General features: G+C 37.9%; 1 protein-coding gene across 1 annotated transcript; it reads left to right on the forward strand.

The window, feature by feature from the left end:
• Positions 1 to 3,195: 3,195 nt before the first annotated feature.
• On the forward strand, positions 3,196 to 27,614 carry EGLN1 (egl-9 family hypoxia inducible factor 1). Its single transcript, XM_063306883.1, has 5 exons — positions 3,196 to 4,538; positions 15,989 to 16,108; positions 17,098 to 17,234; positions 20,750 to 20,817; positions 25,225 to 27,614. Exons 1-5 carry the CDS (start codon positions 3,582 to 3,584, stop codon positions 25,287 to 25,289), a joined length of 1,347 nt encoding a protein of 448 aa, XP_063162953.1. The 5' UTR covers positions 3,196 to 3,581; the 3' UTR covers positions 25,290 to 27,614.
• The last annotated feature ends 168 nt before the right edge of the window (positions 27,615 to 27,782 follow it).

Raw genomic sequence — 27,782 nt, forward strand, 5'->3', positions numbered from 1 at the left:
TGTAAGAATTGCTAAAGAGCAGAAATCATAGTGTATATGACAATTCTTTAGAATTTACACAATAGTGCATCAAAAAAAGTAACTGCTTCTGTAAGAGGAAATGAAGGATTGACATAAGATAGGTTAATAATTAAACAAATTTATGCAAAAAAATCAAAGCAGGAATTAGCATTCTACTGTTGTTTGCACAAGATCAGCTCTCAACATGTTGCTACGCTGAGTCATGGTGATGTAATTATATTAAGTAAACATCACAATGCAAAGTAAGGTCATGGAGCAATTGTGCCTTTCTTGGGCAGGGAGGGAAAGCATACTGCTGAACAGATTTCTACTAAGCATTTGTAAATTTACTATGCTAGGATGCATAGTCTCCAGAAATTAGTTTTTAGAACTCTTTTAGAATTATCATTTGCTAAGAATTTAATATCCAGAGTCATAAATATTCAAAAATTCACTACCCACTCAACATTTGTACCTTTTCAAACTTATACAGACTATGTTTGAGATATATTGTTCCCTTGCCAAATAAATTTGTCTCTAAAATGTTCTGGTTATGGAAGACACAGATATTCTCTTTCAAGCACACTCTAGCTCTGCAGCACTCAAGCTATAAACTGGTGTTATGCACTAATTATACACAATATCCCTGGACCACAAAAAGCTGGACAACCATTGAAGGGAAACAGAGATACAGAAAACTATCAACTCTTTGCTGCCATCTAACAGTAGTCCAGATTTTTGTAGCCAAAATACGTAAGTTAACCTTCACCTACTGATGGACAATACAAAGACGGCTAGTCAACCAGTTCTTCAGAAGATAACTTCCCACATTTTTATAATTGGTCCTGCTAGCTGAAGCTGACTTGAGCTGAACTCCATCCTTCTGGAGGCTATCCAATTGCCTACCCATTACTTCATGGCTGTATAATTATTAGAGGCTCTCATTCTGTTATTACGTATGATAAATTGAACAATTATACTCTACTAAAATTTTTGGTTCCTTTGAAAACAATCTTCACAGATGTTCAGTCTCTTTCAAAAAGCAACAGTTTCCCTTGGAAACAACCTCTATTTGGTTTCATCGATGTATACAATCTTTTGTATACATTATAGTTGTTTTTCTATAAATTAATGACTGCTGAGCAGTTCTTCCAGTTTTGCAATGAAGAATATCGTTGCTATTGTAGTCTATAAGCTTCCGGGAAATCTGTAAGAGGCATTTTCCTCTGCTGTCTTGTATCAGAATTTAGGCCTTAAGGGCAAGTCATCTGCTTGAGCCAGAGGGCACACCGCATAGTTCAACCATGGCATCCAACTGAAAACCTCCGGTACCGTGTGGTATGTGCATTTCAGTTTTTCACAGGACAGAGTTTAAAATGAGGACAAGGGCAATATAGGGATGTCTTCAAGTTTTGCAACACTCTAATCTTCAGCAATGTTATAACTGTAGATATGAAAGCTGTGAGCCTGTTAGGAGTAACTAAAGATTTAATCCCAGGAAGCAAACTGTATCAATCCATGAAGTGAACTTTCATTTTTAGAAGTCAAGTATGTTGAGGCCGAAGTTTGCGTTGCACTAGCCTACAATGTGGTTTCTTTGGTCTTGGGTTATTTTCTGATTCTAGCCAATTGTGGTGTAATCAATAAACAATTAAACAAATAATGGATTAATGCAAATCCAGCCTCACCTTGAAAGTGTCATTAATGCTCTATAAAAGCTCAAGGATATGTCACATTCTAGCATCACAGCAATAAACACAATCTACTTGTTACATTTTTCAGAAAGACACTCTGATGGCATTCTCTAGTTGAATACATGTCCAAGATCATCAACTATAGAAGGCTCAGTGTTGCTTACTGACAGCATCTAGACAGCAATACCTCAAGTAGGCACTGTATACAGGTTACCAACTCACAATTTATTATTTCTAGATTTCCATCTTTCTTAGCATGTATATATGTTGTAAAGATGTGTCCTTTTTCAGCAATGCATACGTACATAGCCATCCCAAACAAAACCAAGGAAGGAGCTATGCAGATTTTTCTTCATCCTTATGTACCTACCATGCCATAAAGTAAACTCTTCAGAAGCTAGCCTACTGATCATTGGAAATACGATGTGATACATCATGGAGAAAATCTATCTATGTGGTCACTAAGAGTCAACACCAACTTGATGGCCATAATCAGTCAGAATCAATCAATCTGATACATCTATGGATACCAAGTTGGGGGTGGATAGCTGAACAAGCTTATTTTTCATCTGGCATGAATAGAAGAATTTCAAGTAGACCAAACGATACAGCAAACTCTACTTTTAAGTAATGATGTCAATCTGCTTTGATGTAAACAGATTCTAAACATTTCAAAAGACCTCTACCTATATAACTTCTACATTTAGCATCACATAGCTGGATACAGCTCAAGTGTTGGAACTAAGGAAGATACTTTATGCCAGTGTTTTTCAACCTGGGGAACTTCGTGTGGACTTCAACTCCCAGGATTCCCCAGCCAGCATGCTGGCTAGGGAATCCTGGGAGTTGAAGTCCACACATCTTAAAGTTCACAAGGTTGAAATTCTTTTATGTCTTTTTCTGGTAGAAGGAATACTCGTGTTTTTTGTTAAATCTAGAGATATTCGCTGTAGTTTCACATTAGCAGCTGCAACGTTTCTTGGCATTTTAAACTCCCTGGCTAGTTTTGAATTACAGGCTCCCTTTTGCTTTACTCAACCAGATTTTCTGGGTTAGCCCGGCAGATCAAACAGACTACGCAAGCTGGGTTGCGTACGGTCGGCCGCGTTAGCTTCGGAGAGCAAAACCAGTAAGTGTATCGCGGCACGCCTGAGAAAGGAGATTTTGCTGCCGCGCACGCTTTCGCGAATCACAGTCCCCTTCAATCCCCTCAACCGAGTCGCGTAACTAAACTAAAACGGAACTGATGGTTCACCGTAGGGAACTGCCGCCTCGGACGTCCACCACCCATGGCCACGCGGCCCCGACCCTCGCGCATGAGAAAGAGCGAAAGAAAGGAAAGCCCCTAAACGCGCGCAGCCACCCTCGCTCCGCAGCTACTGAGCCTCCGGGTTGGTTCGGGAGCGCGCTCCTCCCCTCACCCCTCCCCTCCGGAGCGGACTGACTGGAAGTGGCGTACGTGCAAAGCAGAGCCGGAGAGTGGCGGCGCAAGCCCCGCCCCCTAGGCCCGGGCAACGGTGAGGGGAGGAGGAGGAGACAGGCGAGCTGGAGAGGAGCTCGCGCCGGCCGCGGACGGGTCTCTCGCTTCTCCCGCCGCCTGAGGAGGCGGAGAAGAAAAGCAGCCGCGGCGGGAGAGGAAGCTTCTTGCTCCGCTGCCGAGGCTGCTATGAGGCGGCGATAGGAGGGAGCCTCTGAGGCAGCAAGCAAGAAGGCGGCGGGGTTTGGTGGCGGTCCTCCGCCCATCAGGAGGAGAGGGGGAGGCGGACGAGGCAGCGGAGCCACGGCGCAGCTCTGACGGCCGGGGGGCGGCCATGATGAAGTGAGCCACTCGCCGCCTTCCTGAAGCCGCGGAAAAACAGGGGCGACCAAGGAGGGGGACGCGAGAACATGGCCAATGACAGCGGTGGGAGTGGCGGCGGCGGGGCCGGCCAAGGCGGTGGATGCGACGGCAGCGGCAATAGCAGCACCAGCCAAGAACGGGACCGGCAGTACTGCGAGTTGTGCGGGAAGATGGAGAACCTGCTCCGCTGCGGGCGCTGCCGCAGTTCCTTCTACTGTAGCAAAGAGCATCAGCGCCAGGACTGGAAGAAGCACAAGCTCATCTGTCGGGGAAGCGGCAGCGGCGCCATGGCGGCGGGAGGGGGCGCTGCTGAGCCTCGAAAGCCCGGCTGCGGCGTGGGCGACGGCAACCAGCTCTTCCATCAGGGTGCTCGCCACAGCCGTCTGCATGCCGCAGGACGGGACGGTGAGGAGAGAGCGGCGGCGGCGGCCGCCACCAAGAAACCAACAGCGGTCCCCACCAAGCCCCACCCGGACACCAATTCGGAGGAGAACGTGGTGGTAACAAACAACCACGTTGCCAAAGTGGCGCCAGGGGCCCGACCACAGGAAGAGGAGGACAAGGAAGAGGCGGTAGCCGGGGCAGGTCCGGCCGGGGAGGCGGGGCACTTCTACCGGGATAAATCCAATTTGACTGGCGAAGCATCCCTACGTCCCAATGGGCAGATGAAGTCGCTGGTGCCTCAGCGCCTGGCGCTGGAGTACATCGTGCCCTGCATGAACAAGCATGGCATCTTCGTGGTGGATGAGTTCCTGGGAAAGGAGCTGGGCGGGCAGATCGAGCAGGAGGTGCGTGCTTTGCACCACACTGGACGCTTCACCGACGGGCAGCTGGTCAGCCAGAAGAGCGATTCCTCCAGGGACATTCGTGGCGATAAAATCACCTGGGTGGAAGGCAAAGAGCCTGGCTGCAAAACCATCGGAAAGCTTATGAACAGTATGGACGATCTTATACGCCACTGCAATGGCAAACTGGGTAACTACAAAATCAACGGCAGGACGAAAGTGAGTGGCATCCTCTTTCTCACCATCCTGTAGTGGTACTTAAGCAGCTGTCTGCAGCGAGGCCTTCTAGCAGTTGATTTAGTCCTTTCTCACTTTATGTTCCCTAAGCACATTTATTTTTAGGACAGTTTAATAGCTTAACTGAAGGCCTCAATTGTGGGTGAGTGATATGGGCCAGAGAAAGATTGTGAGAGAGCATCTATAAGTAATCCTTCAATTCTTTGAGAGTTTCTTAATATATGTATGCTTGGGGTTAATCCCAGCTGAATTTAGTAGAATTTGAATGCTTCCAAGTGAATAGATTGCATACCAACTAAATAAGCACTCAGTTAAACAATCCAAAACCTTTATCTAATGACCATGTGATAAAACTTGTTTTTGCTCATAATTCAAGCATATTTATCAATACCATTTTTAAGGTACACAGAGGAGGAATGAAGAGAAGACAGAAGGTTGAAAAAAAGATTATTCCATTATTTTTTCCATATAGCCAATTGATACCACAGTTGTGTTGCATAGTATGGGTTGCAGTGGTTGAAATGAGGCTCTTGTAAAGTGACGTAGTTGACGAACAGGTGTGGAAGAGAAGCAGTAAAATAGAGTGTAGTCATGTCAATATCTCTGCTGTTTGTTTTCCCTCATTTTACCCATATACCTATAATAGTATATGGATGATATATATTATCTATTGAATTAGCTAGAATCACTACAGTACAGTATTGTATCATGGTGTAATCCTGGGATGAATTTGAATCTACTGCTCAACACCCTATTCAGTCTTGATTATTTTTTAATGCTCTATGGTTATAAGATGACATTTAAAGTACATCTTGTTACATATAGTACAAAACTCTTAACTGCCAGAAAAACATGTACAATTATACTTACTGATGTTTAGTGGTTATTTCTCATAGTAAACTGAAAAGGCATTAAGTTGGATATGGCAGACATAAAGTTAGTTTTTAATAACTACCTTTATTTAGGGACTAGTACATTTTTGATCTTATTTTTATATATAGGGACAAAGTTTCATAGTGGTACCAACATTACATAGCAGCAGAACTGTGTTATGATTAGAAAGTATTATAAAGCTTCTTTATTGTGGTTGTGTTTTTTTGCACATGATATTCTGAATTAAACTACTGTAGGATGAGCAACACCACTTGTTACTAAGTGAACATTAGTAACATTTCATTAGACTAGTTGGAGATGCAGGAACTACCTGGAATTATATGCCCCCTTTCCACCTCTGTAACCAACAGGATAAAGCAAATTTGGATGAGGATTAACACTTGGACATTTGTTTGAAGGAACTGAGAACTGTTAGTGGGAAGAAATTATCAGATTTAAAATGTAGATAATATCCACTCTTTAGAAAAAGTGTTGGATTATGTACTGATATTATAAAAGTTTATAATTGTCCCTTAACAGTATTTTAAAAAAATAATGTTATATTCAGTGCAATATAATTGATAATGTGCTGTGTAAGTCCAATATACTAGAAAAGTTATATCTTTGCTAAACTTCAGTTAAAATATAATTGTATAGCGGCATTGTTTAAAATGCCTCATGGTTAAGTCAGTATAGTTTTAGAGAGAAGGAAGCTTCTGTCCCCATTTTTTTGTAAGTCTTCATGGTGGGAAGTCATAGGGAATCAGCTCTGTTTTTATTTTTTGCTGCCTTAAGAGTATACTTTTGAAGTGCACAATTAATGTAAAGAGTCAGGAAAAGGCAAATGTATTCATCTGCACTGTTTTGTGTCCCACATGTTAAGTAAAAGTTTCCAGTGTGGTTTGTAAAATAAATAGGGAGAAATGGTACAGAATCGGAATATTCTGTTATTCTTTGAATTTGTCCCAGTTAGACAAATCATAATGACATTTGCTGGCTTTTGAACCTTGTGGGAGCAGTGCATTTGGTATTGCTAAGAAAAAGATGATGGGAAAGGCCCTCTCTCTAGTTTTCATGGGTCTAAGTTCATTTATGGCTTGCATGGAATATTTTCCTGAAATATGAGTGTATGTATTAGAGTCATGTAGCAGTTCAGGTTTGAAGGCACAAACCCATATCTTCTCCCAGAATTGTGCAGCAATTTCAGAGGGCAACCCTTCTGAACAATCCCAAAAAGAGGTAAGGCTGCTTTAGGAGTTGCTGACATGCTACGTTCGCTTTCCTCTGAGATCTGGACCATCTTGTGCTTTCAAATCAAAAGCATTGCGTGGACCTATAATATATACAAGAATTTATGGGAGAAAGTATATTAAACTGTGAAGTTAGAGGAAAATGAAACTCAGAAGAAGTTACAGATTGTGTAACTACTTGAGAATAACCTAATAACAGTTTGTGGATGTGACAGATTTTTGTATTCATAAGCTGATTTGACACATGATATGATCTTTTATTCACAGGAAATAGAGTTAAACCTTTTAATGAATGCCGGTGAGCAGCAGTAGCTCAGATTACTCTTTCTGTATTTGCTAAAATTTCCCTTCAGAGGATTCAGAACACTTACCTTTGTTTTCCTTGCTCCATTTTTAGATTCTTGTAGTATTACATATAAAATTCAACTCTCTTTATAGGATTTTTCTTATATTCAACTCCTGTCAAACCTGAATGTTTATTCCAGAACGTGCTACCTCTGTGTGTAGTGACTTCAGTGTGTCAGGCTAGCTGTTTCTGCTTTCAAAAACCTTCCAGTTCTTTTTCCCCAGATTATTTCTTAAATGGATTTGCTTTATCTAACTTTGTGTTACTTTTCAATTACATTTTTCTCAAATTTTATTCTGTACTGTAGCTTTGTCAATGTAATATAACGTACAACCCTTTATGAAGGGACTATGTTACATTTGTGTGCTGTATAGAATTTAGCATAGTTTTAGAAAAAAATCACAGTATTACTGCCTACTGGATGTGTTTGTGGATAATATAAACCAAAAGTTGCCATCATGTCGCTTTGAGTAAGTCTCATTAGCTTAAGTTTAGTAAAATGTACTGCCTCGAGGTGTCTATTTAAAAACTCCAAGTTTGTTAAAAGAGTAATTTAAAAACCTTTAATGTAAAATATTATTTAGAAACCTTTGTTTTTTATAAAGTTCTCTTTGTAGAAAGCAATTATTTGCAAAATCATATTTATAGCACTATCACATATGTTTCATTCTTAGAAGGATGCTGTCCTTGGATGCAAATATCTTCTAAATGAATTTTGGTTATTTGTAATGAGCAATCTAAGGCTATCCATTAAAAATGAATGTAGCTTAAAAGGGCAGCCTTGCAAGTCACTTTTGAGAGTTGGTCACCCATCTAGTGTCTCTTTTACCTGTTCTAATTTGAGACTAAAAGAACTCAAAACTTTAAATAGGTTGTTTCAAATAGGTTCAATAATTCTAATTTTTATATCATAAAAAGGTTGGTCGTTTTGCACTATTTTGCCCAGTTTGCCCTATTATTTCACTTATTTTAAGATCAATAAGTATTTACCATAAAAGTAGAATTCTAGAAAGTTGTTTTACTCCATGTTGTTGTTGCTTTTTCTATGTGATAGGACATAGAAGACATTTTGTTTTTAGCAACCTCAGGTACTTCATGCTGAAGTTTTGTCTCCCTTCCAACCTTTTCAGTCTTTCTTTTAAATATCCATTAAGTTGAAGGCAATGGGCAGTTTTTTAAAAATAATTTGGGGTGTTCACACAGAATGATTGTCATCAGTGGAGGAGGCTGAGCTGTTCACAAATCAGCTCCATGGCTAACAAGGTCAGTCATATTATCAGAAAGCAAGCTATTGGTGCTTTTCTCTGCCACGCCTTGTGTTCCTCTCCCCCACCTCACTGTCATTCTAGTTTACTTTAATCTTTTTTTCTAGGCACATAGATAGAATTCCAAACCAAATATTGGCTTGCAGCCATTACCCATTTTTATTTTTTAAGAACAGACCCCAGAGGCATTGCTGTAAATAAAGAAAGCTGATGCTACAGGTAGGGACTTTGGTTTGCAACTTACCAGCTTCCCACTTTTTGTTATTAAAAGAATTATAAATATATTTGGTCAGGGGGCCTAATGAATGCCAAGGTTGGTATCTGTGAAGACTTGCTGTTCACCTTGGCGTAAAGCTATTAGGGGTAGGGCCGAGTTGGAATGGCCCGGGTTCTTTCAGTTAAACAATGCCATCTGTCAGGACCCTGGAAGTGCACCTTCTCTGTAGCAATGCCTGCCCTCTGGAATGAATTTCCCCCCAGATTTGAATGGCCCCCACCCTACTGGTGTTTCGAAGGGCCCTGAAGACCTGGCTCTTTGCCCACACCTTTGGCAAGTATGGTTGAAGCCCCCTTTTGCTCTTTTTCTTTGTTCCCATCTGGGTTTGTTATCTGCGCCATCTTTGTTCCTTTTTGTCTTGTGTTGTTTTCTTGTCTTCAAATGTTTTTAATGATTTGTAAACTGCCCAGAATAACTGGGGATCAGGTGGCATATACATTCATTCATTCATTCATTCATTTAACCCCTATTAAAATGTTCCAGAAGGTGAAGTTATAAAATGCCTCAGCACTTCTAGCACCATTTCAAAGTAGGATGAATACATTTCTGCATCTTAAATTTTGTCAATTCTTCTTTGATTTTTCTTTGTTAATGTATATATCCCATTTCTGTAAAATATTATAAAGTACTGCAGAGGTTGATTGAGCTTCTTTATTGGAGAATTAATTATTTTTTGGGTTGGCTTTCTCTTGACATGGGGAGTTAACACTTTTGTATGAAAAACATCTATTTCTCACTTGCAGTTTGTTTTTTGTATTTGTTTTGAGAAAAAGTACACAATTAACTTATTGGGATATATTAGGCTCAGTTTGTGGTAAACCTATATTTCTTCTAGACATTTTTGTTTTCTTTTCTCCTCTAGGAAATTGAGATAGTCTAAGAAGAATTACTAATGTGTTTAATATTTTAAAAAATGTTAACTTTGTGGATTTCAATGTGTTCCAGTAGCTTTTGAAATAGACTGTTTGGGAATGTGATACCTAGGGATTGTATTTGATGAAGCCCATCTGCTGACAAAGTGGAACACACCAGAGAAGAATTCCCTCCATTCTCTGTGTCTCCCTAAATTTTCTGAGGGGGATTCTTGAGTAGATTGGGACATACACTAGGGTGGTATGAAGAGGAGGAAAAGAAAAAAATGTACTTATTTAAAGTTAAATGAATCCTAATAAAGTCTAGTCCTTTTATGTTAAACTGGAGTCAACTTGACATTAAATATTTCTATTTTCTGTTAAAACATTAAATAGCACATTGAAAGTATCAAAATAAATGGTGGAGAATGATTGTTGCCATTTATTCTCCCAACATGAGGGGGAAAAGACTTGCGAACTTTGACAAATATTTAAGAAGAGATGGAAACAAAACAAGCAAATCCATGTAGTAATTCTTCAAAGGTTGAAGGGGAAATTACCATCATGTAAATGTCTGCTCCCCAGGTCTGAGATGCAGGACAAACACCTTTTCTTAGCCATTTTTTTCTTGATGAGGGATGGATTGAGTACTATGAAAAAGAATTATCTACATCTATTTTTAGGTAGATTTGTTCATTATCATCCTATTTTTATTAAGAAGTATTATTCAAAATTGATGGAAGTGTTTACTTCTGTTACATTGCCAGAAAGGGAATGTTGCTGTCTCAAAAAAGATTGGCAGAGGGTGCTATGAGAAAACTTGCTACTTGCATATTGTCTGCATATCTGCTTTTAATCATAAATGTTTTTTCAAGTTCAGAGCAAATGGCTTGGGAGACTGTTTTTTTTAAATTCTGGAGAAATTAAGGTAGATGCAGTACTTTTATGGATATAAATTAAAATAGATACCGTACTTTTATGGATATAAAGTCATTATATTTGATGTATAAAATTGAGAAGTATAGTTTATTAAGTCTATAAGTTTATCAATAGAATTTACTTAAATGCTTTTAGTTTTAGTTGCAAGTGGAGCTACAAGCTTTTGAACACTAAATATATAACATATCTTCATTTTCCTTGTTTAGGGAAAGCGTGAATACTGCAAACAAAGTAAAAATTGTAGTTTTTAATGTTGTGAACTGTCACAGAATCATAAGGTTGGAAGGGACCTTGGAGGTCTTCTACTCCAACTTTATCCTCTGCTAAGTGAAAATATGCAGAAAACATTCATTTTTCAGAAGAAATAAGGTTAGAAAAAAGAGGTGATGATCAAGTCTCAAAATCCACACATTCCATGTGAAACATTCTCTAAGCAGCCTCATTTTTTGAATCCGAAATGCTGTCATCAACAGTCTCTACTACTACTGATTGTTGTTGATAATTAATCATTTTCATGACTGACTATCCTTCCATATTAGTTTACTTTTTACTTGGTGTATTTCCTAATATAGTCCACTTTTTCAGTTAACCATTATACGTATCTTTTAATAAGAAAATATTATGAAATAGTTCATAATCAATCTTTTTCAGGGGGAAAACATTCCTTCCCCCCCCCCATTTTTCCTGAACTTTTTAATTTTTTCTGGCCAGTCTTCAGATCTCTAAGTTTGTATGGTCATTACTGACCTTCCTCATAACCCAGTTGCTAAGCATGCTATAAATGCAGTCAAATCAGGTTATTTTGTACCATCTAAGATATAAGATTAAATGTATTGTGTTAAAGCATTAATACAGTTTGAACTGTAGCTTACAGCTTTGGGGTTTGTACAAACATTAAGCACATATTTTTGAAGCAAATGAGGTATAGATATGCTAGTTTATAAATCTAATGCTGTTTTTGTTTGAAAACAGTTGATTTGAAAGTAATCTATGTTGACAGATGGATGCAATTAGTAAAAAGCAGATTAAATAAATTGCTTCCTTTCATATAGTGGTATAAATTAGATATAACTTAAAACAGTGTTTCTTAAAGTGTGGTCCTAGGACTCCTGGGGGTTACCCAAGACCCTCCCAAGGGTCCTTGAAATCAAAATTATTTGCCAGCCTATGTTGAAAAATAGTACAATATTAAAATTCCATCAAACAATCATGAGAAGCGATAGCAGCAACAAATGCATCAATTTTAATTTTTAATATGGTAAATATTAATAAATATAACACATACATCTTTTGGGGTCCTCCATAATTTTTAAACATAGGAAGGTTCCTGAGAGGAAAAAGTTTAAGAAACACTTAGAAAATTCAGCTGAAAACTTTGGCTGAAAACTTTGGCTGAATCATAAGGTATTTGAAGGTATGTTAGTCATAGTATGTTGTTACTGTATCACATAGTGCCAGTTATCATGAATGGGAACTTAGACCCATCTTAGGAATAAAATTTAATTTTAAAAGTTCATGAGAAATGAAATAATATTAGGCAAGAAGGAGTTTTAATATACTTGTTAAGAATGCTTTTCATATAGGGTATTTATTTGTTTGTCTCATTTATATAGCCACACATCTCACATACTGACTCTGGGCAGTATACGCAATAATCCAAATAATAAAAAAAAGAATTAAAAATACAAGCAAAATAAATTAAAACAATTTTTAAAAATAGTGGGGGGGGAAACCATACAGAGAGTGCATTCAGTCAGCCATCATGTAACCATCTGGCAGGCTCTGCTCTATTATGGGATCCCCAAGCCAGTGGATATAACCATGTTTTGAGTATTCTGGGGGGAAAAACCATACAGAGAGTGCATTCAGTCAGCCATCATGTAACCATCTGGCAGGCTCTGCTCTATTATGGGATTCCCAAGCCAGTGGATATAACCATGTTTTGAGTGTTCTGCAGAAGGTCAACAGGATTGGAGCTAGCCTCACCACTGGGGGAAGGATGTTGCGCAGGGTGAGGCCCCTGGCAGAAAAGGCTTTCCTCCTAGATCCCACTCAAAGAAATTCCCTACCTGAGAGGTCCTGTAATATGCCCCTTGTGCCAGACCTGGTGGGGCAGGTAGATGTAACCAGAGAATGGCAGTCCCTCAAATAACCTGGTCCCATGCCATGAAGGGCTTTAAAGTTCATAACAGTGCCTTGAATTGGACCCAGAAGCAAACTGGCAGCCAATACAGCTCACAGGGCACAGGTGTAATGTGTGCAGTTCTTGGAGCAAACACCGCTGCATTTTGCACCTGCTGAAGCTTCCAGATTCTCTTCAAGGGCAGCTCCATGTAACGTTCATTACAGTCAGCCATTCGGGAGGTGACTAGGGCATGAGTGACTGAGAGTTACTCATATATATTTATAGGATAATAGCATTTATATTATAAATAATTAGCTTTATACTTAGATTTAATACATCAATTTATTGGTATATGATCATTAAGTTGTTATCTGTTAGATTTTTTTAAATAGATATTTTGTAATCTTTCCACTGATTCCTCTTTCATGTGTAATTTGTGTTTAAGGTGTTTCCTTGTTATTAAATTCCTAATTTTTTCAGCTTCTTAATGATAAGTGAGCATCAGTAAAAACATTTTTCTTTAAAAGCTGTATTTAATCTAGTGATGTCAAGGTTTTATACCTGGTACAGCAATTGAACACTCTCATTTCTACATTCCCAAGTAGACACAAAGTTAAATTAGAAGATTTATTGCAAACAATTAGGAAGCCAAGCGTTCAAAGAAATTCTGTATCTAACAATCCAGAATCTTGCCATAGTTATATGTTATTCCCAAGGTTTAATTCCTGAGTCCTTACCTCTGATCCTTTCTAACCAGTGGCAGTTTTGTTGCTTATTTCCCGACATAAAAGGTTTACAAAAAGAACTGTTTCAAGGGTAAGAATCAGATTTCCACTTCAGCTCTTACAAGTGCTGTAGGAGAAAAATCTTTAAGAGACCGTATACCGTTTTTCTTCTTCCCAATTGTATGAAATGCAGTGAGGTTCATTTTCTCTACTCTCAAGACTCGGAGTGATTGTTTGGTCTCCAAACTTTATTGAAAAGGGTTTGCAAAGCCTGGTCATACACACAGAGACATGTTCAGTAACATTCCAAGGGCAAGACCCCAAAATAAAGAAAACAGGGTGTATTTAGTATCAAGCAACAAGGAACTACAGATGTGTAAAAACATGGTTGGTTACAAAGAAGCCTGAAGACAAAAATAGACACATCATGCTGCACCTGTCAAATGCGAAGCCAAAACTTTCCACTTGTTCTAATGAACAACTTCCTATTAAAACCTAACTGCTAATACAGAGTTGAAAATACACTGCATGCTTGCTTTGCTTGCTAAATAATGGCTTCTATCCTTAAAACATATTATGCTCAGGAGCATTTAAATTCTTTCACAGTACAAATGTGCATGCATGGAACAACTGGCTTGGTGTGGTCCATGTGCAAACCAGTTATGCTTATTTTATGAAGTGTGAAACAAGCCAGTATGTTGAATTTTATATTTAGCAATATATTGACTACAGTTAAATTATGTGACCTAGCAAGTTATGCATGCTCTTTGTTCTAATCTAAAGCATGGTATGACTGACTTACTGGAAATAGTTTCATATAGGAATAGTCAAATAACCTGAGTTATCTTCATCTTCAGTCTCATCTTCATCTTCAGTCTCCATTCCTTTCATTTCCTGTGCCTAGGAAAGTCCTGTTCTCAGCAAAGAATGAATTATTATATGGCTGTAAAAGTTAAAAGTATATATTTATTATTATATTGCTTCTGTTAAAAAAATTAAATACTCCTTTGAGATTCAACTTATTAATTCATTAATATCTCTATGTAGTTTTCTTGGCCACTATTATTCTGGGATGTTTTTTAGAGAGGAATCTAAAGGTACTTAACAACAAACAAGAGCTGCAGATAAACCAAGTAAAAAATTATCCTCAAAAGATCATGGATATATTTTAACTGAACATACTGAGGGTAATTGGAGCTTGCTGCAGGGCATCCTAAGGAGATGATTAAGGCACAGGGTTTGGGAGTTTGTTTGATTGTTTTATTGTTTTATGGTTTTATGGTTGTTTTATAGTTACTGGATTTACTGTTGTCAGCCTCCCAGAGTTGTTTAAGATGAGCAGCCATATAAATCGAATGAATGAATGAATGAATGAATGAATGAATGAATGAATGAATGAATGAACATGATAGCTGGTTTCACACAACACACTATACTGAGCTAAAACGCTGTTGGATAGTTTGTGATTCAACGTATTGTTGGGATCCTAATCATTGTCTTAGCATGTTATATGAAATAGGCAATCCTGTTTAGCTCTAGTGTATTACATTTGTTTGAACATAGTATGTTATATGAATATTGCAGTTGTGTTTCATTAATCTGTTCTAAGGTTTAGAATGTTGTGGGGACCCAAACAGTGTATAGAATTCCTTGCCATGTCCATCCCTAAACTTAGGTTTTAGTGTAGGGTCTACAGTAACTTTCCAATTCTTTGCAGGAAAGTAGTATCTATATTCATTCATATGTGTGTTTTTAACTGTACCTTGATAATTTTTGTACTGTTTTGAAATGCTAATGAAAAGTCATTCTTGTTTATATTGCAGTTATTGATTAAATAAGTAAATACTTAGTCTATATTCAATATTGTGCAAGTGTAGTTATTAAATGCAATTAATAACTAGTTTTAAACAGTGGCAAAAACAACTAATCTTCCATTTCCTACATTATTAACAACACAATAGAATTTATAAAGAGTAGGCTTTAATGAGAAGCTCTCTGTATTCTCCTCCAAATTACAATGTTCTTATGCCATAATAAAACAATATGGATTATTCCAGCCATATCAGTTTAGTGACGGAATAGATTTCTGTCCAATATGCCATTTGCTTAGGGGAATAAGGAATCCCTCTGGAGCAAGAAAGGTCTTCAGAGGAAAAGACAGGAAAGGTGAGCAGAGGAACACTTGCACAATATTGAATATAGATGATTTATTTATTTATGTAATCAATTTATATAGCTGCCCATCTCAACAAGTGACTGTGGGCAGCAAATAAAATAAAAATAAAACAACAACAACGATTACAATTACAATTACAAAAATTAAAACACATGGCAGCCAAGAAAATCATTAACATAACCAAGAGATGGGACCCTTCACGCACTCTGGGCCCCAGGCCTGGGCACAGAAAAAGGTCTTGTGAAATTATCTAGGTTTCTTCCTGTTTTCATCTTGAAATATAGATGGTAAGCTTTACTGAGCATTGACCTGTGGTGATGGCTTCTTTTTAAAAAAAATTTGGCTGTGTTGCCACTGGCACAATAATTATATCAGATTATTAAAACTTACTAATTGGCAAGATATGGAAGGACATCATTACCTAATGTGTTAGACAACCCTCTGAATTATGTTCTTAAAAATATTTTTGTGGATATTACATATATTCACTTACATGTTTATTAAATATTTTCACCAGATTAAATGTCAACATGCTGAAGTTCAGGAACTCATTTTCTGAGATAGAGAAGAAGTCCCTTTATGTTTATGCTTTCTTTTAATTGCAGGCAATGGTAGCTTGTTACCCAGGCAATGGAACAGGATATGTGCGTCATGTGGATAATCCAAATGGAGATGGAAGATGTGTCACATGTATATATTACCTTAATAAAGACTGGGATGCCAAGGTACTTTCTATTTTTGGAGAAAGTTTTACGTGTTTTAAGAAATAGGCATTATTTTTAAATTAATTATAGTAAGTAGATAAGTGTTACGCTCAGTTGTCTACATAAGTCTGAAAATACTCAGGCTGTTTTTTCCATAAATTTTAATCTAAATCTCTTGAACACCTCACAAACTCATGCTTAAGACTGCAACCTTAAGGTCTCAGGGACAAATATATGTCATATTTTTAGGATCTAAAATGTATTGTTATCTGGTTCTACTCTTGGAAAATATGTCCAAAATCTCATTATGTATACTGAGACCTTTAGACATGCCTCAAGTAATTCTCCTACCTTCAGCTTATGCTTTTATGGCAATGAACATCATGGTTTTGTAGTGCTTAGTAAAGTGATTGAAATGAAAATGTAATATACTTGCTTATAATAAAGCACCAGATGCGTTATGTCTTTAATTGTGGTATTCCATATATATGTTGGCGGGTGGGGGGGAAGAATCATCTTTTGGAAGGACTGTGGAAAGACAGCCAGAGCCTAATTTGTATCATCTTAGGCTCTTTGTAACTGTAATTTCCTGTTACTTACGTTTCATCTTGAAGAATGATGGGAAACATTGCCATTTGTTGTTATCTGCCTTAATAGATAATAAACCTGTATGCATTAGTAGAGCAGGCACTCTGCTATTTATTCCCATCACTTTGTTTCTTAGTTAAAACACAAAAGTTCCAATTGTGAATACATAGATATGCATCCAAACCTACTCATTAATGACTGTGTGTGATACACTGGGTTAAGCGATCTGTCAAGTAATGTTATTTCATTTTATAGCATTCAAAAAAGATTTCATAGCTATAGTTAGAGTTATTTTCACAATGAGAAGGAGGTGTAACTTGATTTAATTATTGAGTTTAAAAGAAGGTATTTGTAGTGATGTTAATGTTTTATAGTTACTGATAGCTGCTGAAAAATGTGAACTGTTGGATTTATTTTTCAAGGTAAGTGGAGGTATTCTTCGAATATTTCCAGAAGGCAAAGCCCAGTTTGCTGATATTGAACCTAAATTTGATAGACTGCTGTTCTTCTGGTCTGATCGCCGCAACCCTCATGAAGTGCAGCCTGCATTTGCTACAAGGTAAGATGAATGAATTATACGTACAGATTTTAAAGAAGCATAGAAGGATATGGAAACATGTTAAAAATGTGCTGTTTTGGTTTTCAAAAATAGATTAATTGCTTTCTGGAAAGTTACAGGTGAACAAAACTTCTTCCTTAAATATTTGAAATGCTCACTGCAATTTGGGGGTCTACCATGCTGCTATTATTTGTGGGTCATCAGAGTGGAAGTCTATCAGTTTAAGAACTGTAGAAAATATGTTAAATAACAATGTAGACTTGTGGATTATTTATTATTTTGCAATAATGAACCCTTAATTTAATGGATCTTGTTTTAGTGGAGTTTAGATTTAATGGACAAAATCTTTTGAACTGGAATATGTGATGTGGGATCATCAATCTTGATTGAGAGAAGACTAGACAAGATTCTTGAAAGATCAGGGTGGGTGGTCCAGTGGGATATGCTATGCTAGGAGCTCCTGAGGGTAGGAAGATAGTGTGCACCAGCCTTTCCTACTTAGTATTGTGGCTTCCTGGGTTACCATATATATTTGTGGATAAGCCAAGAATTTTAAGTTCCAAAATACATCCAAAGAATTGGGTTCGGCTTATCCACAGATGGGCTTATCTCTGAGTATATACAGTAATACTCTTTTAAAGTACCCATATATACTCACAGATAAGCCCATCTATGGATAAGTTGACCCTTGAATTTTTAACCAAAATATCATGAAAAATATGCCACCTGTCATGAGTAAGGATGGCAAGCAGGGGGCTCTCATCCAGACTGTCAAGCGCATGCGTAGCACTGATGAATTGTTCAGCCATTCAAAGAGACACAGATCGGGACCGCCTTAACCCTTGGGGGTTATATGTCTGGGTTTTCCCACGCTTTTTCAGTTTGTTAGGATTCCTGTTAAGTACTAGCAATAAATATTAGAGACCAGTTCCTTGTCTCAGTGTGTTTCCTGGTTGTTAGGACATCACCCATGGATAAGCCAATTGTGAAAATTAAAACATAGGAAAATAGCAAGGGTCAGCTTATCTCTGAATGGGCTTATCCACAAGTATATACAATATATAAAAATTTGATTTAATGGGCATTGGCTTTAACAGGCAACCCCCTCCCACATTAGCCCATTAAATTTACTATAGCTGTTAGATTTCCTGTAATTTAAATTTTTGTCAAATAAGGAACAAATATTCAAAAGGAAAAGTGAAATTAAGAACCAACATTCTTTATTTGGCATTTCCTCTGTCAAATAAGGAACAAACATTCACACAAAAAAGAAAACTAAGATAAATTATAGATGAATGGGTTAAGTTGTGTTATCTTAAAAGAAGGAATTAGAAGATATATTGAAAACAATTTCCAGCATGTTTTTTGGTGAAAGTCAAATAACAGGAAATATTTTGTTTTATTTTGGTCTATTTGCATACAAACAAAAGTATGCACAAGAAACTGTGGACTATAACTCAGTGTAAAGGATCCAGTGGCATTGTGGAAAAACATAAGAACACAAAAGCGGATTGCACAATTTAAACTTGAGAGAAATTACCAAATATTTTGAAAAGACTTGGGGGAGGATAGTTGGAAAGGCTGCTGAAACAGAATCTTTTTTTTTATTTATTATTTTTTTAAAATAGTCTTTATTAAATTATTTACACAAATACTACAAACATAAAATGACAAATCAACAATAAACATAAAATGCAAAAACAAGAGAAAGAAAAAAGGAAAGGAGAAAGAAGAAAGAGAAGAAGAGGTTTAAAAGAAAGGAAATGGATTTCCAACTCCCTAAGCAATACAATTTTATACCTTAACTAAATAATTTCTTTTCACAATTCACTAATTTGGTTACAATAATTCTACAGTTCTATTGAGATTATATAAGTCAAATACATAATATTTACATCTTGTATTATATTCATATGTTTTACACATTTACTTTAATTTTGGGGTCGATTCTACATAGTTGAAGAAGGGGGTCCAGTCATTTTGAAAATCTTCCACATTTTTATCATTTAGCTGGTCCGTAAGTTTTGCCATCTGCGCCAGATCCAGGGATTTAAATGTCCATTCTTCCATTGAGGGGGTCAGTTCTTCCTTCCACTTTGATGCATACGTAATTCTAGCTGCAGTGATCAAATATTGTAAAAGTTTTCCATGTTCATGTTACAAATCCTTGTCCATGATCCCCAATAAATAGAATTCCGGTGTTCTATTAATTTCTTCAGTCAACATTTTACAAATTATATTGTGTATAGATGTCCAAAATTTTTTCGCCTTCTTACAAGTCCACCACATATGATAAAATGTTCCTGTTTCTTTTTTACACTTCCAGCAGACATTTGAAGTATTCTGAAACATTTTGGATATTTTGTCCAGAGTAATGTACCCCATGTACATCATTTTGTAAAAATTTTCTTTTAAATTATAATTTAAAGTAAATTTCAGCCCTTTGGTCCACATTCTTTCCCAAACATCATAGTCAATGTGATGTCCAAGATTTCTCTCCCATTTAATCATACATTGTTTAATTTGTACATTTGCCATTCTTATTTGTAATAACATTTTATATATTTTGGAAATCATGTGGTCATTGTTGGCATAAACTAAATTATCCCACCAGGTTAAATCTTTTGTGAATTTGTAACTTTGGGCATCAATTTTAAATTGTTCCTTTAATTGAAAATACAAAAACTATTGGCATGGATGTCCTTCATTTTGTTGAAACAGAATCTTGAATTGATTCAAGATGTGACAAGTTTGTATTGAAATGTCGTATAACATTTCAGAGGTTGCATAAAAGGTAAATAAATTGAATATCTCAGGGTGTTATTTATTTCTTTAAAGGCTAAAACAGCCTTCTTCTATCTTGGTGCTCTCCAGATGTGTAGATTTCAATTCTGAGTATTCTCAGCAATAGCCATGCTGGCTGGGGAATTCTGGGAGTTGAAATCCATATAATGGGGAATGTTGTACTTACAGAAATGACATTAAGAAAATTTGGGGATGGAAAGTAACTTTTCGTAGAAGATCAAGAAATCACAATTTTAACTAATACTATGGTAAAAAGTAAAAAACCATTTCAATTATAAATTGAGAAATTAAGGAATCATAGTACATGATGTAACTGGGGAATATCTTTCAGATGTTTTGATTAAGAATAGATAGACTGGTGAAAATTATTTTGAAGTGTATAAATTAGCAAAGGTACAAGATATTTTAATATTTTTTTCTTTTGATACTGATTTAAAAATGAATTTCCATAAATTACAAAGGTTTCACTTCTAGAGAGTTTAAGACAGCAAGCATCTTGAGCTTCATTTTAAAATATGACTAGTTGCGTAATAATTTATATAAACTAAGAGAGATTGTGGTATCCGTGGGTACCACATAAGGGGGAAACTGACAAATTGTTCTGGTATGGTACTTTTCAGGTGTAACAGAGAGAAGTAATCTCAAACAGTTTTGACAGAAGCATGATTTTAATGTAGCATTACTGCTTCACCTCTTTTATTCTTTTAAAGGTACGCAATAACAGTGTGGTATTTTGATGCAGATGAAAGAGCCCGTGCAAAAGTAAAATACTTAACAGGTAATTAATTTCCCCATATCTTCTTATTGAGTGATTTACAAATTTCTTACTTGAATCTAGTCTAGTAGGATTATTTTAAATTATTTTTAAAGACTGTGATTAATCAAATCACAGTGTAATCTAGAGCATAAAAATTGATCTACTGCTGTCCTCCTGTCACTGGCACTAAGTGTTAAACAATATGAACTTTGGGGATAACGTTTTCTAAAACTGACTACTCAGGCAAAAGTAGTATAATATTTCTCTGTGTTAGAAATTACTTATTAGCTGACCTTTGCTGTGTAAGAATAGGGGGGAAATGGAAAGGTATATAGCCTTTGAATCAGCTCATTGCATCATTTCTAAAAAGATGAGCAGCATTTTTTTTTTGATTCTCTGAAGAGTCCTGAAATTTTACTTTGCAGATTTTAGTGTGCTAAACAACACTTAAAAGTTATCCCTTTGTTTCTGCTTGCTGACTGCCTGTCAAATGACTAGCATTGTCAGAATTAACACTATTGATCTGCTTATTAATCTGTTGATTTTATATCCTATTTTTCCACCCCAAAAATGCTCAAGGCAACTAGCAGTACAAAAGTCAGAACAAAATAATTAAAACTACTTTAAAAGAGATTCAGCCATTAAAATGGGGAGACCCAAATTCAAATAGCTTCTCAGTGCAGAAGCTCACTGAATGACAACCAAACCTACCATACATGGTTGTTGTGGGAGAAAAGACAAAGAGGGCATCTTGCAATCCTGACTAAAAAGTAGAATATAACTCTAACAAGAAAGAGGCCAACCAGGATGCTGGGATTCTGGAGGTGCTGGCAGTAGCTAGGTGGCGGGTGTGCGTGTGTGATAACAGTAGAGTGGCAGGCTACTGTGGACCCTCCCTCTCCACGGAGGCCATTTTGCCTTCCCTTCTGTCAGTCCCAGAAAGGAAGAAGATGACATGACAATTGTCGACCACTTTGTCATAGATTCCATCTACAGGTAGTCCTCACATAACAAACAATTGCTTAACAATCATTCAGAATGACAGCCTTGGAAAGGGTGCTTTACAGCCTGTAAAGCGGGTCTGCCATTGTGAAACGTTGTGCCAACCCCCCCCCCCCACGATCACATGACTGCATTTCTTTCCTCCAGCCTGCCAAAGGGTTTCCCCTCCCCTCTGTGCACAGTGGGGAAATCTTTGGTGGAGCTGGAGGAATGAAGCAGAGATCTTCAGGATCTGAGCTTCATTCCTTCAGCCTGCTGAAAGGTTTCCCCTCCCCTCCTATACAGAGGAAACCCTTCAGCAGGCAGCTCTTTGGGGCAGCTCTTTTGCTCTGTCCGCTTAACAATCCAGGAGATTGCTTAATGACCACAACCAGGAGTGCTGGGATTGAGGTCGTTGAGTGAATTAGTCATGTGGGAGTCTCGCTTAATGACAGATTCAACGACCAAGATTCTGATCCCAATTGTGGTTGTTAATTGTGGACTACCTGTACTGGCTAGGTGCCTATGACTGTGGGTTTCCCATTGAAGACTGATTCTCCCCTTTGGGTGAGAATCAGAGGAGGGGATTGATGGGGTTGGGGTGAATGGACCAGTTGGTGAGAGTGGCAGGGGAGGGATGCCTTTGAGTGGGAGCATGTTTGTGAGTGGAGTGGGGTTGCTAGTTGCTGGGTACCCTGATGGCGCTGAGAGCTAGTGAAGCTAAAGTGCCTTGGGGTGCCTGGCTTCCCCTCCCTGGGATGGATGTTGTTGAGGACAGTGGGAAGTCCCCAGCCTTGAGGATTAAGAGGCCTGGATTGGGGAATGGTGCTGCCTTTGGGGAGTGGGTGGGCCAAAGTATCATGGTGGTGATGGGCACGGGAAGATATGGTGGGACTCAAGGAGTGGGCTGATCTCGGGGAATGTGGGACCAATGTCTTATAACCAGTCTCACGTTCCAGCTCTTCAACCAAGTCAGCAGGCTTTCAGAGGCCCTGGCTTTCGGCTGCTGCTTCTAAATGCCAGGTTGGTCTGTAATAAGGCCTCCCTCATTTGCGATTTAATTGCTGATGAGAGGGTTGAACGGCCATGTATCACCAAGACCTGGCTGGGTCCAGAACGGGGTGGTGGTCCTTTCAGAGATATGCCCAGCTGGGTTTCGGTTGTAGCATCAGTTGAGACCCTGGGGCAGGAGTGGAAGTGTGGTGATTGTCATCCAGGAATCTCTTATGGCTTTCAGGGGAGCTGTACCACAGGTCACCAGATGTGAAACCCTGTTCATTAAGTTGGGCTCTAGGGTTCAATTGGGATTGTTGCTGTTGTACCAGCCTCCCTACTGCATAGCAACCTCCCTGCCTGAGCTCCTTGATTCCATTTCTGGGTTGGCAATGGAGTTCCCCAGACTTATAGTACTGGGGGACTTCAATCTGCCTTCCTTAGGAGTGGGGTCTGAGGCAGCTCAGGAGTTCATGGCCACCATGACAGCCGTGGACCTATCCCAGATCATCTAGAGCCTGACATGGGATGGTGGTCGCACACTGGATCTGGTGTTCCTGTTGGAGCAGTGGCTATGTGATCTGAAATTGAGGAAGCTCTTGGTGTCTCCCCGTCATTATCAGATCATGCCCTGATTAACATGGGATACTCTAGTGCCACTATCCACTGCAAGGAGGCAGGACCTATTAGATTGATCTACCCTCGGCAACTGATGGATCTGGATGAGTTTCAGAGGGAGCTGGGGGCTGTTCCTACTGGTCTGCTGCACTGTGTATCTGAAGCCTTGGTCACTGCTTGGAACATATCTGCCCCTGGCAAATTAAGCAATGCCGTGGACATCATCTCGGTGCCTGGAAGCTGTAAGGGTCTGGATGGAGAACAACAGGCTTCAGCTGAACCCTGGCAAGACTGAGTGGCTTTGGGTTTTGGGGCCTGCCAGTTCTAGGACTATGCCATCTTAATGCTGGATGGGGTTGTACTACCCCAAACAGACCCAATGTGCAACCTGGGGGTCCTCCTGGACTCATGTCTCTGGCTCAAAGAGCAGGTGACAGTCATGGCTCAGAGGGCGATTGTACAACTTTATATTGTGTGCCAGTTAATCCCATTCCTAGATCGGGGGCTCTACTAACATTCACTCATGCCCTAGTCACCTCTCAATTGGACTACTGTCATGCTCTCTACATGGGGCTGCCCTTGAAGAGTATTCAGAAACTTCAGCTGATGCAGAATGCAGCGGCACAGGTAATTACGTGTGTCTCTAGAACAACACATGTTACATCTCTCCTCTGCAAGCGGCACTGGTTGCTGGTCTGTTTCGGGTTCAATTCAAGGTGCTAGTTTTGACTTTTAAAGCCCTCTATGGCATGGGGCCAGGTTATTTGAGGGACCACCTTTCCCATGTCTGTCCCATCAGATCTGGCAGAAGAGGCATGCGACGGGTCCAGTCGGCTAGGGAGCTACATATGGCAGATCCCAGGAGGTAGGCCTTCTCTGCCATGGCACCTGCTTTATGGAATATCCCCCTCCCAAAGTGAGGTTGGCCCCATCCTTGCTGATTTTCTGGAAGTCCCTCAAAACCTGCTTATGCCATCACCCCTGGGGGCCCCAGGGGACCAGTGAGATAATGAGGTGGTTCCATTGTTATTAACATCTGCTGTTCTCTCTTAGCTTTGTGTTTTTTAAATTTTTTAATAATTGTTTTTTATCTATTAACTCTGCTATAGTCTTGTTGTATGCTGCCCAGAGTCACTTTTTCGTGACATGGGCAGCCATATAAATTTGACAAATAAATAAATAACATAAAAATAAAACTAACATGCTGTGGTAATTATAACATGTAACAAAATATAATAAAAATATTTTTAACATTCAAAAGCCAAATGTAAAGATGTACCTTGATGTTGTTTCATTTGTAGAACTTTAAATGCAGTCATTAACTTTGTATAATTCTGGATGTTATGCTAGTTAATAATGGTTTTAATAATTAATTAATTTGCAAGATACAGTATTTGGTAGTTTTCTACTGCAGAGACTTACCATAGGAACAAATAAATTAAAAATTTGGAAGTGCTTTGTACATTAAAAAGTTGTACCAGATGTAACCGCTTATAGACACATTTTGCTTTCAGAAATGTCTTACTTAACCGAGAGAAGAAGTTTTATCTGCTGAAGGCTATTATTGGATACAAGCCTTAGTAATTATTTAGCAGAATATATTAAAAGTTATTACCACCCAGGAAAAGACATCTAAATGGCTTTCTCTGGAGTGACACTTGATGAACCACAGGAAACTCAGTATACTTAACTTGTTTTCAAACTGGCATTCATTGTGAAGCTTTAAAAATATGCGTTATATTTTGTTTTAAAGTTTAATAGAAGGAAAACTATAACTTATTTCCAGCCCTTGTATCAGTACCATCTTTCCATATTAATACCCTCCCTTTTTTGCAGGTGAAAAAGGTGTGAGGGTTGAACTAAATAAACCTTCTGATTCAAATGGGAAAGAACATTTGTAAAGCCTTTGATCTACAGTTCCATCCTCTACATCCTGGCTCTTTTCACCTCACCTTCATCAAACTTTGGCGATATCTATTAACTTTTGAATGTGAATAATAAGAAAAAGAAAATCTACACCAAATCAAGATTTTGAATCAGTAAACAATGGGTTTCAGTGTTGCATCAAATGGCTTTTTAACTGCTGAAGCATTGTACTCCATGATTGTGACTCCAGTCCTGTGACTGCTAATGTAAAGATAAGCATTGACAAGAAACAGTTTACACATGAAGTGCCCGACATTAGAGGTTTTCTATCATTCATATTTTGACATTCAGTCATCCAGCTCAGTGCTGTTCATCTTCCTCTTAAAAAAAGTGATAAATGTTGAGTTTAAATAATTTTGTATAACTAGATTCAGGTGATCAAAAGTGAACAAAACAAACATTCTCCAAAGTAGCATTTAATCTATTTTTGTAAATCTGCTATTCACCCGATTATTCTACCACATAGAACTTAATTTAAATAAAAATTGCCAGTAAATGATTGTCTTTTCACCTAAAGTCCAATAAGGAGCACTTTAATCACCATCTAAGAACCCATTTTTTCATATACTGATTTGATTGATTGTATTGTGTTCTTTCTGAAATTTAAACAACATGAAACAGATGCCTGTCTTTCTGTCAGTTACTTAAGTCTATGGCTTTACTTACTAAATCTGGAAAGCAACCATTTTTAATCTGTCTCATTTGGGTTTTCTAAGTGACTGGCTGGCCACTAAGTGAACTTGACACTATCTGTACTGTCATAGTGTTGAACACTATGGGTATACTCCACTGGGAACCTCATCTGTGAACCCATTTGATGGAAATGCAGTTATTCAAAGAAAAGCTCTGCTCTTGTGCAACTTCTGCAGATGGATTACTAGGTGGATTCTGTCCACAAATACCATTCAATCCCTAAACTGTAAGGGCTCTTCTAGGCTTTTAGATGTACCAACACCCTTTCTACTACCTTGATGGGAGATCTGACTTAACTCATTTCAAAGCTTTCTCTCATTACATGTAAGTTAATGCAAATTGAAATCAGAGATGAAGTTTTCTCTCAGAGCGTTAGTATCCCTCCTCATTTACTGTTTAGCCCCTTGATCCTCTTACATAGTGTCAAGGGTATATCAAATACATTAAGACTGAAGTGCATCACTGCAGGCTTAATATGTAAAGGATTTCATACTGTGGAGAAATTTTTACAATGGTCTGATGTTTCTGAAAAAAAAGTAGTGAGGAACAATGAAGTTCATTCACCAGCTGTGTAAAATTTATTTTAGTTTTCTGCTGAAATGTAATTCCCCAGAAGGGGAAAGCTTTTACATTTTCCCAGCCTTACAAATAGCATCACCAATCCCTTTTTGCCTCACTTAATCAAAATAAAGTGAGTGTACAGAAATATTTCTCAGTGTACAACTTAGCATCTGTATAGTTTATATTCTTAAGAGTCCTTTTCTATGGAAAGCTCAGTAATTTTTATTAAAAAAAAACCTTACTATTCATGTAAAACATGAAAAAACAAGAATTGTGCTTAATGACCATTGACAGAAGGGGGAAAATTCAATATTATGATAGCATCCTGGGGAAAGTTACAAAAAAAAACTGGGTTTTTTGTTCCCTTCTGTTCCCTTCTCCAAAATTTACTTATTAGCTGTCAAAACTTCTAATAGTTCGGCTTTTCTCTTCATCCTGGTAAATCAGAAGAAAACACATCTACTCTTAAGTGCCTCTGCAAGCCTGGCCAAGGAGTGTCAATTCTTTACTGACTGGTCTGCAGCGCAATGCCCAGTTTAGGCCTAGCAAACCTAATTTTTAACTGCTTTTGTATTATGTTTAATGTGTTAAAAATGCAAACCTAAGACTATACTTTTTTGTCCCTTTATTCAAAGGTAGCATCTTATATTTGTGCTTGCTGGGGAGATACACAATCTCTTGGATATCTCCATTATTTACAAAAGTTAACAAACTGGGCCTCTGATGCCCATTTAAAAACAGTTCATGTCAGTTAAATTTTCAGCCTGGGGCATCACCAAACAGAAACCTGTTTCAGACTATTTTTAAACTGTCTTATGGCCTGCATATCTGTTTAGTCCTGGTTAAAGATAAAGCTTCATGATGCTATTTTTATTTCATGACATTAGCCAGCTGTAAAACAAGACTTTTATCTAGCAGGCAAAGAAATTCAGGATTCATTTGCAGATTTATTATAAAGTCATGTAACTTTTGAAAATCAGTGTTCCTTACTGAAAGAGCTCTCAAGTTGCTTGTAAAGCTAATCTAATTAAAAGATTATAAAAGTTCTTGAAACAATGTGGTTATTTTGTAATTATGTAACATTTTTAAAGCCTATTCCACAGCAACTAATTTTTAATCTGATAAACTTTGTGTGTTTGTGTGCGTGTGTCTGTTTTTAGCAGGCAGTGACATTGTAGCTGTAGTCAAAAGTCTGTTAGCTTTATTTATAAACC

This window comes from Candoia aspera, chromosome 1 (assembly GCF_035149785.1).
Source record: "Candoia aspera isolate rCanAsp1 chromosome 1, rCanAsp1.hap2, whole genome shotgun sequence".
Taxonomy (NCBI): Eukaryota; Metazoa; Chordata; class Lepidosauria; order Squamata; family Boidae; genus Candoia; species Candoia aspera.